General features: G+C 29.0%; 2 protein-coding genes across 2 annotated transcripts; both read right to left on the bottom strand.

Annotated features, from left to right (window-relative positions):
* Positions 1-974: 974 nt before the first annotated feature.
* Positions 975-11,861, bottom strand: LOC107612318 (uncharacterized). Its single transcript, XM_088496288.1, has 7 exons — positions 11,731-11,861; positions 6,015-6,969; positions 5,652-5,753; positions 3,118-3,174; positions 2,984-3,022; positions 2,797-2,908; positions 975-1,876 (listed from the first exon to the last, which is right to left on the bottom strand). Exons 2-7 carry the CDS (start codon positions 6,884-6,886, stop codon positions 1,763-1,765), a joined length of 1,296 nt encoding a protein of 431 aa, XP_088352414.1. The 5' UTR covers positions 6,887-6,969; positions 11,731-11,861; the 3' UTR covers positions 975-1,762.
* LOC107612286 (psbP domain-containing protein 2, chloroplastic-like) lies at positions 11,496-12,597 on the bottom strand. Its single transcript, XM_016314070.3, has 2 exons — positions 12,391-12,597; positions 11,496-11,886 (listed from the first exon to the last, which is right to left on the bottom strand). The coding sequence occupies exons 1-2, from the start codon at positions 12,475-12,477 to the stop codon at positions 11,653-11,655; spliced, it is 321 nt and encodes a 106-aa protein (XP_016169556.1). The 5' UTR covers positions 12,478-12,597; the 3' UTR covers positions 11,496-11,652.
* Positions 12,598-15,931: the final 3,334 nt, after the last annotated feature.

Genomic DNA, 15,931 nt, shown 5'->3' on the forward strand with positions numbered 1-15,931 from the left:
AATTTTGATTTTAAGCATATAACTTTGTTTAGGTTAAGAAATACATACATTTCAATTTTGAGAATATATATTCTAGCAAAATATGATAATGTAAGAAAAAGGTTTTAGAATAGAAAAGAATAAGAGAGATTTTGAGAAGATTTAAAGGAGAAAGATAATTTTATTGACAAAATTTTTAAGAAAAAAAGATACCATTACTAATTTTTTGTTTGTCAATTACATTTCTATTAAAATTAGTAGTATCAAAAAATATTTCAAATTTAATATTATCAAGAAAAAATTAAAAAAAATTATATAAGGACTAATTTGATTATTTTTTAAAATTTTAGGGATGAAAATGACTTACGTCTGAACTTTCAAGGACTATTTTGATTAAAAATAACTTTTTTACATGTCAAGTGACACGTGGCATGCCACGTGTCACTGAACTGACACGTCAACCAATCATATCGTGACACGTGGCATCACCCGCCACGTCATCACCCAACTGACGGAAGGATTAACGTGACCAAGTCGTGTATCTTTCGGGGACGATTTTGATTAACTTTATCTTTCGAGGACCAAAATGGAGATCGGGGTATCTTTCAGGGACGATTTTGAGTATTAACTCTTAATTCGTTACATGCACAACGTCGTAACACGGAAACTATATACTAATTAGATGGAGTTTGCTTTTCTACGAACCATTTGGCAATCAACTAGAGTTTGCCTTTTTTCAGGATCATTACGGCTGCAGCAAAGTCTCATTTGGACACTGAGGTCAAGTTTGGAAAAAGCATGACCAGTGCAAAAGATGAGTAAAAATGATCAAAGGTATTCCACATTGGATACTCGATGCCTTCAAGATAAAGAAATTGACCAATGTTTTCTTCCCCTTCTTGAAGCAGATTTACTCCATATGCTGACTTTGATGCAGTTGGAGCGTGTATAGCTAAATCTTTCAAGAATGTTAATAGCAGTATCACTCTGGGGCGATAAATTTGAACTCTCTAAATCATATATGAACCCATCCAGCGAAAATTTTCTTTCCTCTAAGCTAGCTGAACTGTGCACCGGACTTAAACCATCTGTGAAACAGAGAATGTCACAAATTGATGATCGAGATGGTCACAAGTCATAACACATAATCATACAGTCTGAAAAGTTTTAAGCAAATAAACATGGCTTAATTAGTTAATATATAAGACCCAAGTTTTAAAGAAATATCTGTACAAATTGTGAACCCAGAATTCAGATAGTAAAGCTCATTCAGAAGGGTTGTAGGTAGGGGTGGCAACAGAGCGGGTAAGGGCGGGTTTTTGCTCTATCCGACCCCGTCCCGCCGTACAACAACCCGCATGGAACCCATCCCTCTTCTATCCGCGGGTAGTAAAACGTTGAACCCTAACCCGCTCCTGCGGGTACCCGCCCCGCCCCTATAATTATTAAAATTCAATAAATAAAATTAAATTTCAAAATTTATATAACCATCATCACATACATAACATAAATTAAAGTAAAAATTTAAATATTATACAATATTATTAATCATTTACTAATTATTTTACATATATTATACATATTATATATTAAAATTATATATATTATATATATAGCGGAGCGGGTATTATCTAAACCCGACCTCGCCTCGCCCCTCCCAAAAACCTGCCCCGCTAAAAACCCGTCCCGAGCGGATAGGGGCGGGATGGGTACCCGTGAGTTCGGGTGGTATTGCCATCCCTAGTTGTAGGGTACCTGCACAACTCTGAATGCTTCAGAATTTTTAAAGTACAAGAAGAAAGTTAATAAAGAACTGAGCATTAACACTCAGGAAGTCTCTTGTCTTCAAGGATTGGTCTTTGCCTGTCTTCGATCTCAGCCTCCCATTGCCGGTGCCCTATGTCACCAATTCATAGAAGCTTTAATAAGTTATTCATAAAATCTATTAGGCTATTAGCAATTAAAACTATGGTGCATGCTTAGGGAAATCATCTAAATTTGACATCAAAGAAAGAAAAGAAAAGAAAAGAGAAAATTTTATCCATAGTCTGGCTCTTCAAAAATATATTTATGGATATATCCTGCTGTAATAGAAAGTTTAATATCCTGCTGTAATAGACATCTTTTGAAGAGCTTTCAAAAGAAAATCACAGATTAGCAGATTAGCACCACATGAACCAAAATACAAATGATTGAATTTCATAAGTGCAATGTAAACACATGTTACACATCAACACAAAAAGGGGGATGGGGTGGGGAGAAGAAGAACAAAAAAGCAACAAAAGCTGAAAAAAACAGCATTACAATCTGCATCATGATATCTTCATTTAATCAACTCAGCCATTCTGATATGATGAGATGTACCATGATATAAATTACAAAGTAACAACCCCTCTTTTTGAAAAATCTTAGTATCCTAAACATGCTAAAATAAAGATAAAAAATGGCATAATGTAAGAAATTATAAAAATCAATACTAAAAAGATTGCCCTAAGATATTACAAGATACGTCATTTTTAAGAGTTCAAAAGGGGTAATTGTTTAGGCTTCCAATATTCTGAAACAGTGATGCTTGTCAGGACTTGAAGTCTTCAATATTTAATTGTCATAATTGACAAAAAGTTATTTATGATACTCAAATAAAGAAAAATCCAAGTGCTTGTCTTATATAATGCTTAGAAGCTAGAACAGAATAATTAGCTTTATCCAAGAGAAGAAAACATGATGGAACCAATAACTTAATATAACAGAAACAATGAATAAATATTTTTCAAGTTTCAATGAAATATTGTGAAAAATTATAAGTTGTCTCCTAACCTGTAATTTCATTCCACATATCCTTATCCGAGATACCCTTGTGAGCACCAGATATAACAAAGACAGAACATTCTGATATATGCACGTGACAGGAGACCGCTCATTCATAGTCCTATCGTATCAACTAAATTAATTGATAAATTCCAAAATTTATCATTCAAAAGTATAGTAAGGGTTAAGGCATTACTTGTGATGTAGAAGAACACCATGCACTCTGTCATTCACCCTAGCATGACATAATATGTATCTTGAGTGTTAGAATAAAAAGCAATCAAATGGGAGATTTTCACAAAGAAGGTGAACAAGTCACAATTTTCTTACATCTTTGAATTAAAATGATCGCCAGTAAACTCAGAAAGTCCTCCAACAGAATTCTGACTGCATACATCAACTGTTTACATTAAGCACCCCAACAGAAAGGGCCAAGAATAGGATAAAACATTAAAACGCCAACAGTGTAATAGTAAATAGTCACCAAAAAAGTTTCACTTACAGTCCATGTTGTTTTTCCAAAATTATTTAACTGCATAAATAACATTCATTGCTTATTAGGAGCAACATATGTATCAAATTATAAGTAAAAAAGAAATTGAAGTGACTCTTGCCTACCACAAAAGTAAAAACTGATGATGTAATGCAGCAACAAAATAGCTTCAAGTTAAATTAATTTCTTGTAGCTAAATTAGTTTATTGGAATCATAACAAGAATAATGCACTAAATTAAACTAAAGCGCCAAGTCGAAGACACTCGAGATCATAAAGATTCTACAATGAAACAGAGAGGTGAAGCAAGGAGTTGAGAAAAAATACCTATGGCAAACGTTCTCCAACGAAAAATGGCATAAAAAGATTAATGGGAAATCAAAAGAGAAAGAATGGCTTGAACATTACTCAAGCACGAGAACAAAAAATAGATGAAATAAAACAATAATGTAGGACAAGTAAAAACTGGCATATTTAATGAACAATTTCAATAAAGAATTCAATGATGGTGGCAATGAATATGAATTACTGATCTCTTCAAGGAGTAGATAAACTGTGAATAAGATTCAAACAAGTATTGTGAATCATATTTACTGTGATCAAATAAAACAACTTACATAGAAATTTATTCAATAGTTATATATAGAAAGTGTACACACTATATAACATAGAAAGATATCATGGAAAATATATAACTTAAATTGATGTTCTATGAATTTGCGTTTACTTTTTTCCTTTGTGGAATGAAAATAATTTTTTTCTATGAACAACAGATAATTCAATTACATCTTGTCTTCATTTTTTATTTAAGGCTGTCATGATAAATATGATTTTCACGATAAATATGAACAACAAGAGTGTTGTTACAAAAGTCGCTTATTGTCGTTCATAAAAAAGAGGCAATAATAACATTAATAAAACAAAATTTTATTACTGGCATCATATAAATACAGCACAGCAAGTTAATTGGAGTAATTGTGTAAATACTTAACAAGCTAATTAGTATCAAATACTTTGTCTACAATCTAATTAGTGTCAAACTCTTCTTATAATAACTCTCAACTTCAATGACAACCAAATAAAATATAAAAGAGAGATAATCATTAATAAAAGTATAAAATTACCTAAAAATATTTTATAACTAATTTTTATGGATGAAAATACTTTTAAAAAATTTTACATATCTGTTTAATTAATATCTTTTAAGCTAATAATCTTTTAAAAAGATACATATTTTTTACCAAAAGTCCCTTCGGCATAGCCATCAAGACTTTAGATAAAATCTAGTTCACCGTCCCCTTCGGCATTGCCATCAAGGCCGGAGAACTAGAAAATCAAATATTATTAATAAAAAGATTATGAATCACAATTACATCTATAATGATCGCATATTCCGACATCATTATTTTTTTAAACCTATCTTCCGGTTATTGTTCATTTACAAAACTAGCTAACAATTAACTGAAACTAAATATTTGCAACCTAATTAAAATCTTTAAACCATTTACATGTTCTTCCTCCTTTAAGCAAATCCTCCATCCATTAAAAATCTTGGAATAGGGCACAATTTCTACATTGAAAAACAATTAAAATAGTGTAACTATTATGGATAATAACTTAAAAGAGTTTAAAATAGCCAATTAAATATTTTCTATATTAGTGGAAATTGAATTAGATTAACTAATTGAGAATAAAGAAATGACTTACGATGATCAAATTACATCAAAAATGCTTTTTCTTAGCTTTTTCCCTTCAGCTAATTCTTTTTTATGTAAAAAATATTTCTGAGCATGACTGGAAATTTGACTAGGAGTTTTTGTTATGACATAATATTTTGAAATTCTTGTCCAGTGTGAACCTTCTTCTTGGTACCCTTTAAGAAATAACCTACCAAAATATGATTTTTGAAATAACTATTAACAAATTTTATACTAAAAATTTTTTAACAAAAACATAAACTATTTAAAGTAACGATCTTTTTTAGATATCAAACAATTTTTTTTTCTTTTTTGGTTTTCAATCCAACCAGAAACATTATTATGCCAACCACGGTCAAAACAAAATAAACAATTAACAAAAAATTACTTTAGAATTCGCTCAAATTGCTCTTTATTGATGCACAAAAATACTAATATATAAAAGCTTTAATTAACAAAAGAGCAGTGAAGTGGATCTTACAAAGAAAAGGTGCTAGACTATATATTGTAAACAACATACAATCATCATCGACAAATTAGAGATGTATCTAAATCAAGGAAGTGCTCTTATATGTTGATACTAGTTGCTTCATTTTTTTTTTGTAAACACCAATATTCAAGTAGATAATAAATAAATAAGAAAGAGGAAAAAAGAAGTAATATAATAATAAATACCTATGCTCATCTTCGGTCCAATGATATCCTTTCTTTGTTGGTGCTGCCACCTCTTCAGAGGCGGGCACTACCTCCTCCTCTGCAGCAGGCACTACCTCCTCGCTGTCATGATAGAAAAAAACAAAATATTTGATAATGAATTTCATGTGAACAAAAATATCTATATATTTGATCATCTCCATTTCAAAATATTTTATTTATTCCAAAAACAAATCAAAGGGAAAAAAGTTCAGTGTTTATACGGTTTGTTCATAAAACTCATAAGAAAAAGGAAATATAGAATAAGTAAATAAAAAGAAAGAAAGAATACGAGAAATAAACCTTGCGAAATAAGAAGAGAATGAAAATATTGAGAATACCGACCTGTGATGTTGATGATCAGTCGAATAAGGCGGTAATGGCGGTGGTGTTGTTGCATTGATGATAGGGATGGAGAGAGGGTTGTGTTCCGTCATGATGGTCATGTTATCAAATGCAGCATTGAGAGGAGTGTTTGTAGGATAACCGTTATGAATGGTATTGATGTCGTTCATCAACTTCTGAAAGTGCTCTTGCAGCTGTGCCGGGGTCCTGCCCGGGAGACAAGCAGCCAAGGCCTCCCAGCGGTTGTTTATAGCATCCTGAAAACAATTGGTAATAACCGACTCAAAGGCTTTGTTCTCCTCCCAAGTCCAGAGCTGAGATTGAGGTTGAAGTGCTTGATGACCACCGACGTCGGCTATCAGCTCTAACATGTTCCTCATATCCCACTCAGTCTGAGGCTGAGGCTGAAGTGGTGGATAATCACATGTGTCAGCGAAAAGCTCATCTATCATCTTCACAGCTTCCTCCTCCCGCCGGCGGTTCTCCATAGCTTCCGGCAAACACTCATCAATAACCGGCTGAGGTGGTTGATTACCACTCACGTCCATGGCACACAGCTGGGACTGGAGCTGAGGTGGTTGATAACCACCTACATTGGCGGCACAAATCTTGTTTACTTCCCCATTCCAGACCGACTCAGGCAGAGGCGGAGTCTCAAGCTGAAGCTGCGGTGGTTGATCGGCATACAGGTCTATCATATCCCACGAGTGTATCATATCCAACGGATTCATCATTGCAGAATCTGATTCCTCTTCACTCGTATTCCAGACCGACTCAGGCAGAGGCGGAGTCTCAAACTGAAGCTGCGGTGGTTGATCGGCATGCAGGTCTATCATATCCCACGAGCGTATCATATCCAACGGATTCATCATTGCAGAATCTGATTCCTCTTCACTCGTTCTGCTTCTTGTCTTCTTCTTATTTTTACTTCTCCTCCTTCTTCTTTCTTGGTTTCCTATTTTTAGATATAGTATTTATATTTATGTAAGCTTTACTTTCTAAGACTGTGTGTCAATTTAATTTACATTAATTATGGATAAAAATTAAAAGATATCGTTTTCAAATTTCAGTTATAAAATTCGTTCTAGATTTTTTTTCTTTTTGTATTATGTAAATTTAGATAGTTTTTAATTAAAACAAAAGACTTTTAAAAGCATCAAAAATTGATTTAAATTTTTTTTAATAAATATAATTTTAAACGTTAAACCAAAATTCAAATATAATATTATGGTGAGGCACTTAAAAGGTGAGGCACTTAAAACTTAAAAAGTAGTATGCTAAGATAAAATTTTTAAATTTAATTAACATACGAAATGAACACCTAAAAAACTATAAATGTTGGAGTTTAAAAGATAATTTGACTATTTTTAATAATATAATTTTGTATTAAATAGACATATATTTAAATTTAAATAATATCAACTAGAAATGATATTTTTACTCTTAATTAAAATGGATACGAGAGAAATCATCCGTTAATATTTAGTTAGGATGTTTTAGTATTACAATTTACAACAAAATTTAGTTTTTTATATCAATTTTTTATTGACAATAATAATAAAATAATTATTATATATTTTATTTAATTTATTTTTTAATAATTATATATTTATTATTATTACTGTATGCAGTGACGGACCCAGAAAATTTATGGTAAGGGGGCAAAAATAATTCACATTATTATCAAAAGATATATTAATTTAAATTTAAAAAGAGCTCTTTTATAAAAGCATTACTACTCGCACTATCAGATTTCATAAGATAATAATAGAGATAAAAAACAGCATCTTATGAAATACTATATTCCAATTAATTGCTAAATTCATCAAACCAATCAGCATTAAATTTACCAAAAAAAGTCCCAAAATATGTTTGTAGAAAATTATATTCTCTTGGTTGACAATGATCTTTTCACAAATAAATTTGTCTAATTTCATCTCTGTCATTTATATCATAATTTAAAATTTTGGGTCGTTGTTCAGGATCAACTATGAAACTTTTTACATTGAATTTTAAAAACTTTTTTTTATTAGAAGAGACTAATGAAGTGACTTCAGATTCTAGTGGTAGCTTTCTTTTAAAATATTTTTCCATTATTATTTCTAAAAATAAAAAATATATATTCTAAATTAGTAAATTGATCGATTCACTTTAGAAATTTATATGCAACATAATTATATATAATAGAATAGAATGAAAGATAAACAAATAAATAATAAGGATCACTAAATCAAAAATAAAATAAAATATATAAATTCATGAAGAGAATATAAAAATAGATTAATACCTAAACTATAATTGTTTGAATTAAAATTTGCAATCGAAAATATGAAAAGAGAAACAATAAAATTGAAAAAAAACATAAAATCATAGAGAGCTGTATAAAACAAAATAGAGAATTTAAAATTTACCTGTTGATGAAGACAAGATGACCACTAAACAAGGAATAGAAAAAAAATGTTGAAAATATGAAACTAAGAAGAGAGTTTAAGAGAATAAATGAGTGACGACTAGGATTTGAGAATGAGAGAAGACTAAATTTAATTAGGTTAACTCATAATCAAAATGATAGCAAGATAAAATGGATTCAAGGTTTTAAATAATTAGTTTAATTTATTTGTAATGGGATCATTTAAAATTTAAAATGGGGGCATATTATATATGTATATATTTTTTTTTGTTTAAAAAAATTAAATGAGAGTGGGGCAAGTGCCCCCCATGGTTCCATGTAGGTCCGTGCCTGACTGTATGTTATGATAATAATTAATATATTTTTTGTGGCCATTAAAAAGTCAATAATTTACTTAATCTTAAAGCCTAAAACCAAGACGATTAACTTTGAAAGAAGAGATTTTGTCCAAAATTAAAATCCAAACAGAGTACCTATAAACAACAAAAAAAAAACATCAGAAAAATCCACAACCCTTCACAAAATTAACTAACCAACTATTAAGTAAGATAATAGCTTATAGCCAATTGAAGGTTAACTCCTATGCCTTTTAGACATAGTGTAATCATGTTTCTTCACATTCCCATCAACTAAATCACAGGCAAAAAATTTACTCTAAAATTAATATTTTAATCTATTTTTTTGAATTACAAATTATCTTTTTTTTTTCTTTTTGGATAAACATGACTGAATTTCAAAGAGAAGAGATTACATAATTGTAACTAATCGGGATAGTATACTTGACTCATTTAGATTACATAATATTTTTTTTTGATATTCTATTTCCTCCCTATACAACATACTTTAATTACAAATTATCTATTTAAATAAAAAATAAAAGAGTTGACTCTATTTGAATTGTATGCATTCTCAATGCAAAATTCTTCTAAATTAATATCAAATCAAATAATTGTTAGGCAAAAATCAGAAATGAGTCAAGGGAGAAAATAATTTACGTGAATAAGTCAAAACGAAAACTGCTTTATGAATCCACCAATGCACGTATATATGTAGTTCGAACCAACTTGGTTCGAACTCCATTTCTACATAATTGGAACCAGTTTGGTTCAAATTATACACAAACACATGCACACACTAATTCGAACCAGCTTGGTTCGAATTACACACAAACACACGCACACACTAATTCGAACCAACTTGGTTCGAATTACACACAGTAATTCATGGTATAATTTGAATTATGCTGTTAAAAAATTAATAATTTATTAAAAAAATTTTATTAAAAAATTTATTAAAAAATTAATAATTTAAAAATTAAAAAAATATATATTTTATTTCATACGTTAAAAAAAAGCTAACAAAATATTTAATTACGAGACTTCTTTAAAATATTAATGAGTTATCAATTCGAATTCCATACAATACTTTTCTGTCCATTTTTAATAGTTTATGAATATTTTTTAATAAATTTTTTTAATAAATTTTTTTAAATTATACTACAAAAAATATTTTATCCTATGCAAAACAATTTAAAAAAATTGCTTAAAAAATGTTAGGAGTACTATAAAAATTTGTAATGTTATAATAACTTACGTAAATACATGCATGTACTCAAATTTTAAATAAAATATTCTACATAGTCAATAATAATTTAGAAATGAAAGAAAATATTTTATTCCATACAAAATAATTAAAAAATATATTTTATTCTATACAAAATAATTTTAAAAAATGGCTTAAAAGATGTTATGAGTACTATAAAAGTTTGTAATATTCTAGTGATTTAGGTAAATACATGATAAAAATATTTTTTCTTTAATTTCTAAATTATTAGTGACTATGTGGAGTATTTTTTTAATGTCCTAAGTCATTAGAACATTACAAATTTTTATAGTACTTCTAATATCTTTTAAACCTTTTTTTAAATTATTTTGCATAGAATAAAATATTTTTTTGTGGTATAATTTAAATGAATTTATTAAAAAATATTCATAATAATTTTCGAATTCTATACAATACTCTTCTGCCCATTCTTGATAGCTCATGAATATTTTTTAATAAATTTATTTAAATTATACCACAAAAAAATATTTTATTCTATGCAAAATAATTTAAAAAATGGTTTAAAAGATATTAGAAGTACTATAAAAATTTGTAATGTCCTAATGACTTAGAAATTAAAAAAAAAAATATTTTTATCATGTATTTACCTAAATCACTAGAATATTACAAACTTTTATAGTACTCATAACATCTTTTAAGCCATTTTTTAAAATTATTTTGTATAGAATAAAATATATTTTTTAATTATTTTGTATGGAATAAAATATTTTCTTTCATTTCTAAATTATTATTGACTATGTAGAATATTTTATTTAAAATTTGAGTACATGCATGTATTTACCTAAGTTATTATAACATTACAAATTTTTATAGTACTCCTAACATTTTTTAAGCAATTTTTTTAAATTATTTTGCATAGGATAAAATATTTTTTGTAGTATAATTTAAAAAAATTTATTAAAAAAATTTATTAAAAAATATTCATGAACTATTAAAAATGGACAGAAAAGTATTGTATGAAATTCGAATTGATAGCTCATTAATATTTTAAAGAAGTCTCGTAATTAAATATTTTGTTAGCTTTTTTTTAACGTATGAAATAAAATATATTTTTTTTATTTTTAAATTATTAATTTTTTAATAAATTTTTTAATAAATTTTTTTTAATAAATTATTAATTTTTTAACAGCATAATTCGAATTATACCATGAATTACTGTGTGTAATTCGAACCAAGATGGTTCGAATTAGTGTGTGCGTGTGTTTGTGTGTAATTCGAACCAAGCTGGTTCGAACTACATATATATGTGCGTTGGTGGATTCATGAAGCAGTTTTTGTTTTGGCTTATTCACGTAAATTATTTTCTCCCTTGGCTTATTTCTGTTTTTTACCCTAATTGTTATATAGACAAAAAGTGGTTAACTTCTACACCTCAATCTCAACAAGAAACCAATTTGATCATTGCTACTTTTGATTTAATTAAGTAAAGATCAACGAAGAATCTACTATGGATAAAAATAAATAATTATAGGAATACTTTAGTGTCTTAGCGCTTAGTATTAGCGAAATGATGTTCACAACAGAGTTAAACTAATCCAAGGTAAATCTTTCAGCTTCATTCTTCCTTTGCTTATGTTGTTATGCTACAAGTACAGGGAGATTCTTCTAATCAATATCATCAACACTTGACTCAAATTTTGCATTGGTCATAGAAAGTTCCAGCAATGGAAACAAGAACCTTACCTTACGCCTTTCTGCTTGTAAATGCTTATCAGCTACAAACTCGGGGCTCCCGAAGTCTCCAAGGTTTGCAAGACGAACCGGGTTCACGACAACCCCAATGTTGTTGCTCCCCATACTTGCATCTTGAAACAAAGCAGTTGCCCCAGCTTTATCAACCTATTCATTGTAAACCAGAGCAGCAAAGATTGTTACAATGTAAATGGAAAGTGTTGTACTTTGGGGGGAATAAATAACAACTTTTTATGAAACATGATGATCAGTTTCATCCAATACTATTCCATTTCCATTTCATCTAAGTTCAAATTTTATGCATTTTCAATGCAAAATTCTTCTAAATTAATATCAAATCAAATTATTGCCATATAGACAAAAAGTGGCTAACTTCTACACCTCAATCTCAACAAGAGACCAGTTTGATCTATGCGCAACACACGATTATGTGTCGATGTGAAAGAGTTTTAAACTAAAGTCATATAGAGTTTTAACTCAATATTTTACCCACCACATTCCATTTCCATTTAACTCTATTGAATCATTTTCCAACACATCATACCAAACAGAGAGGAAAACATACGCAATTCTTCACAGTAGGAAAAGCTTATCAAAGATTAAGGTTAATAGTAAGTTTGAATTCTAAAAAAAATGGGTAAATAATTTTACCTTAGTCCAAGAAGAGGGTATAAGAAGAATGAAACTTTCTTTGGGATCAGTGTATCTCTGAAGCTCCAAGTCCAACTCTTGAGCCATCCACAATGCACCACTAGTGTTTGATAAATTGCTCGAAAGAAAAGTTGTGAGAAGAAGAGTAAGATTGAGCTTCCTCTTAGTAAAAAATGCTGATAAACGCACGATGTGGTTGTTGTGAGGTTCATTGTGAAGAATGCAGGTAGCAGAATTGAAAGAGGGGATTGAGAAGAAGGTTCTGGAAGAAGAGTGTTGTGAATAGTGGAGAAGAGTGAAGCAAGTTTTCAAAGCCGTTGGAATGGAATTGCAGAGTCTAATGTGTTGGGTTTCATTGGTAAAAAAATTGAACTCATTTGTTACCGTTATTTTTATTATTAGTTTCAACAAATGTCATGTCACACTAGTGTAAAGATTTACTTCATACAGATTTTATATAGATATTTTTTTGTGGTTAAAACTAATGACATGTGTCCTTTTTTCTTTTATTAGAGAGGACTCCAATATAAATGTAAAGACTATAATTATAATATGGTACAACTATTTGCAGATTATTAAATAGTAATTAGTAACTCCGTTTGAAAATGGTTAAAACAGTTAAAAATTGTTAAAATTTATTACACTTCTTTTTTCTTATACAACAAAACCATGGTTTTTTCGGTTCGAATTATTAACTCAACTTTATTTTCTTTCTTCTTTTCTTAATGTAATATACTAATAGATTAAATAAATTATAATTATATATGACGGTAAAATAATACATATTTAACCATTTAAACAATAATAACACATTTTTTGATTTTTTCTTTACGTCTTTATTCACAACTTTTTAAATGATAATTATAAAGAAATAATATTCGTATGATATATAAAAAATTGTTAAATATTTATTTATAACTATATATTTAAAAAAATAATTATAACGTGTATTGTTAATTTGTTATAAACATTTTAACATTTTATTAGTTTGCTTTCTTTTCATTCTTACATGGAAATAATTAAACATGTTAAACAAAATTAAGATATTATTACATTTATGTTTAATTTTTATTAATTAACGGAAACTATTCTAACATGATATATAACTTAGTCAAAGTATATGAATTATATTTTTTCTCCATTAAAATTATATTGTCTTTACTGATGAAAGATAATTTTAATTTTACTTCAAATAATTTTTTAAATTTATATATCTAGCAATTAAATTCTTAATACAAAATTTCAAACAACTTAATAAAATTAGATAGCCCAAGTTTTACAGTTTAATTTAAATAAAATTTTCAGCCATAAAATATATTTTTTATATGCAACAAAATCATATATCATTCGTTACGCGATGATGTCAAATATGATTCATTTGTTATTAGCAATGACGAAGATTTTTATCTATTATCGCCGTTAGTTTTTTGAGGTGAAGATTCCGGAACTGTTGGCGAAGCTTGTTGATGTGACATCTAGTTCTGGAGGTTCGAATAGAAATCCCCACTTCAAAGGACATTCAGCCTGCTCTAATGCCATGCCTGTTGGATCCTCGTCAGCAGTGTCAGTGATTGCACCTGAGCCAGGTTTAGTAGTTTCACTGTCTTTTGCAATTAATTTGAATCGCAATTGTGATACAGTAGTTGGTGAGACTGGACCGTTGGAGGAGGTTGCTTTCACAACGCCTAGTTCTCCTGCGATGGTTCCGTTTTTTGGAGAGGTTGAAGTACCTGATGGGGTTGAGGATGCATTCCATGATAATGATGATGATGATGTAGAGCCCGCAACGATAGCTGATGATAGCGACAATGAGACACCATGGACGACTCCAGTTGTGGGTAGGGGAACATTTAGTTCAGGTATTAATCAGAACCCCCCGCACTTCTTTGCTCTGGACTTGGATGCCATGGCACCTCAAGAGGATCTTAGTGTACCTGTTGGCTTCGGGGCAAGAGACACGCAAAATACAGGAGGTGTATTTGAATTTCAGGTCGGTCAGCAGTTTCAAGATAAAGAGAAAGTCGTGTTCAGCGTGAAGATCTATAGCATTCGTCGTGGTATTGAGTACAAGGTATTGGAATTGGATCATCGCAAGTACTATATCAAGTGCAAGGAGTTCGGGGGCGGGTGCGCATGGTTCATCCAGGTTAGCCTCCGCCAGCGCAAAGGTAGTTGTAAGGTAAAACGGTACAATGGTCCTCATATTTGTCTAGCCACGATCTCTAGTGACCACAGAAAGTTTGATTATGAGCTCGTTTTTATATACCTCAGTGCTCTGAAAATCAAATTTAGTGTCTTCGAATTATTTCTATAGTAACAAACACAATAAATCGAAGCAACAAGTTTCGATTTACCATAACGTACGTGCATGGATAAATCGAATTAAAATGATTCGATTTACGTTCATTTACAAATCGAATCCATTTGTTTCGATTTATTAGTAAAATGTCAAATCGAACCCAGTTGATTCGATTTTCATTCAAGATCGTTTTACACCTAATTTGAATCCAATGAATTCGATTTACTACCTGTTTCATTAAATCGAATTGACTCAATTCAATTTATATAGAAATATGCTTTGAGACTTTGACGTTATATTTTCTGGTTTGGGACGTTCAAATAATATTGAGTGCCATTTGATTTATTAAAGTAATTTGTCCAATTTATTTAAAACAAAATTATTAAAAAAATTAAGAATATTATTTTTGCATGCTGATTACTTGTTACAATTAAAATAAATTCAACTAATATTAAATTAGTATTATTTTTGTCAATTATTCTTTTTAAGTTGTTCGAATAAATTTAATTAAAAATAATGTCTTAACTGTTATTTTTAAAAAATTATTCTTAATTTATATCTAAAATTATTTTATTTTATATATAGTATAAACAATGTGCTGTAATAATTTTTATTTAATACTATACTAGAAAGAACTTTAATATAAGTAATCTTTTAATTTCCAAAAATTCCGTTTTTACTATTCTGTAACCAAAATAATAGTCTCTAACGATACTGTAATAATTACAAAATTTATGTTCTCTTTCTTACATTATTATAATATTATTACATCACTAAAGCCATGTATTGTATAATGTATGAACAAAAAAGTATATCTTTAAATTTGTATGATTTGATGATCTGTACATTATAATTCACCTTAATTGAATATAAAAAATAATATATTAACTTTTTAAAATATATTTTTTAAAAAAGATTTATCTTTTTTATAGTTTATTATTTAAACTGATTAACTGTTCAAATACTATATCAATCTTATTAGTTAATCAATTTTTTTCTTTTTAATTAATTCTCTGTCAAATGATTTTTATATTAAATCGAACTAATTTGTTAATATGGTGATAAGTATGAATGATGTGGATGACCATTAATAACATAAGTGGTTCAATATTTTCATGATAAAATACTCATATTACCAAGAGAACTTACATTTAATATAGGTTGAAAATGTGGACCATAAACATGTATAAATAAAGGGTATGATACAAGGCAATACACAACTACAATCAATAAAAATTTTCT

The sequence above is a fragment of the Arachis ipaensis genome, chromosome B8 (genome assembly GCF_059453495.1).
Source record: "Arachis ipaensis isolate K30076 ecotype BB chromosome B8, ASM5945349v1, whole genome shotgun sequence".
Classification (NCBI taxonomy): domain Eukaryota; kingdom Viridiplantae; phylum Streptophyta; class Magnoliopsida; order Fabales; family Fabaceae; genus Arachis; species Arachis ipaensis.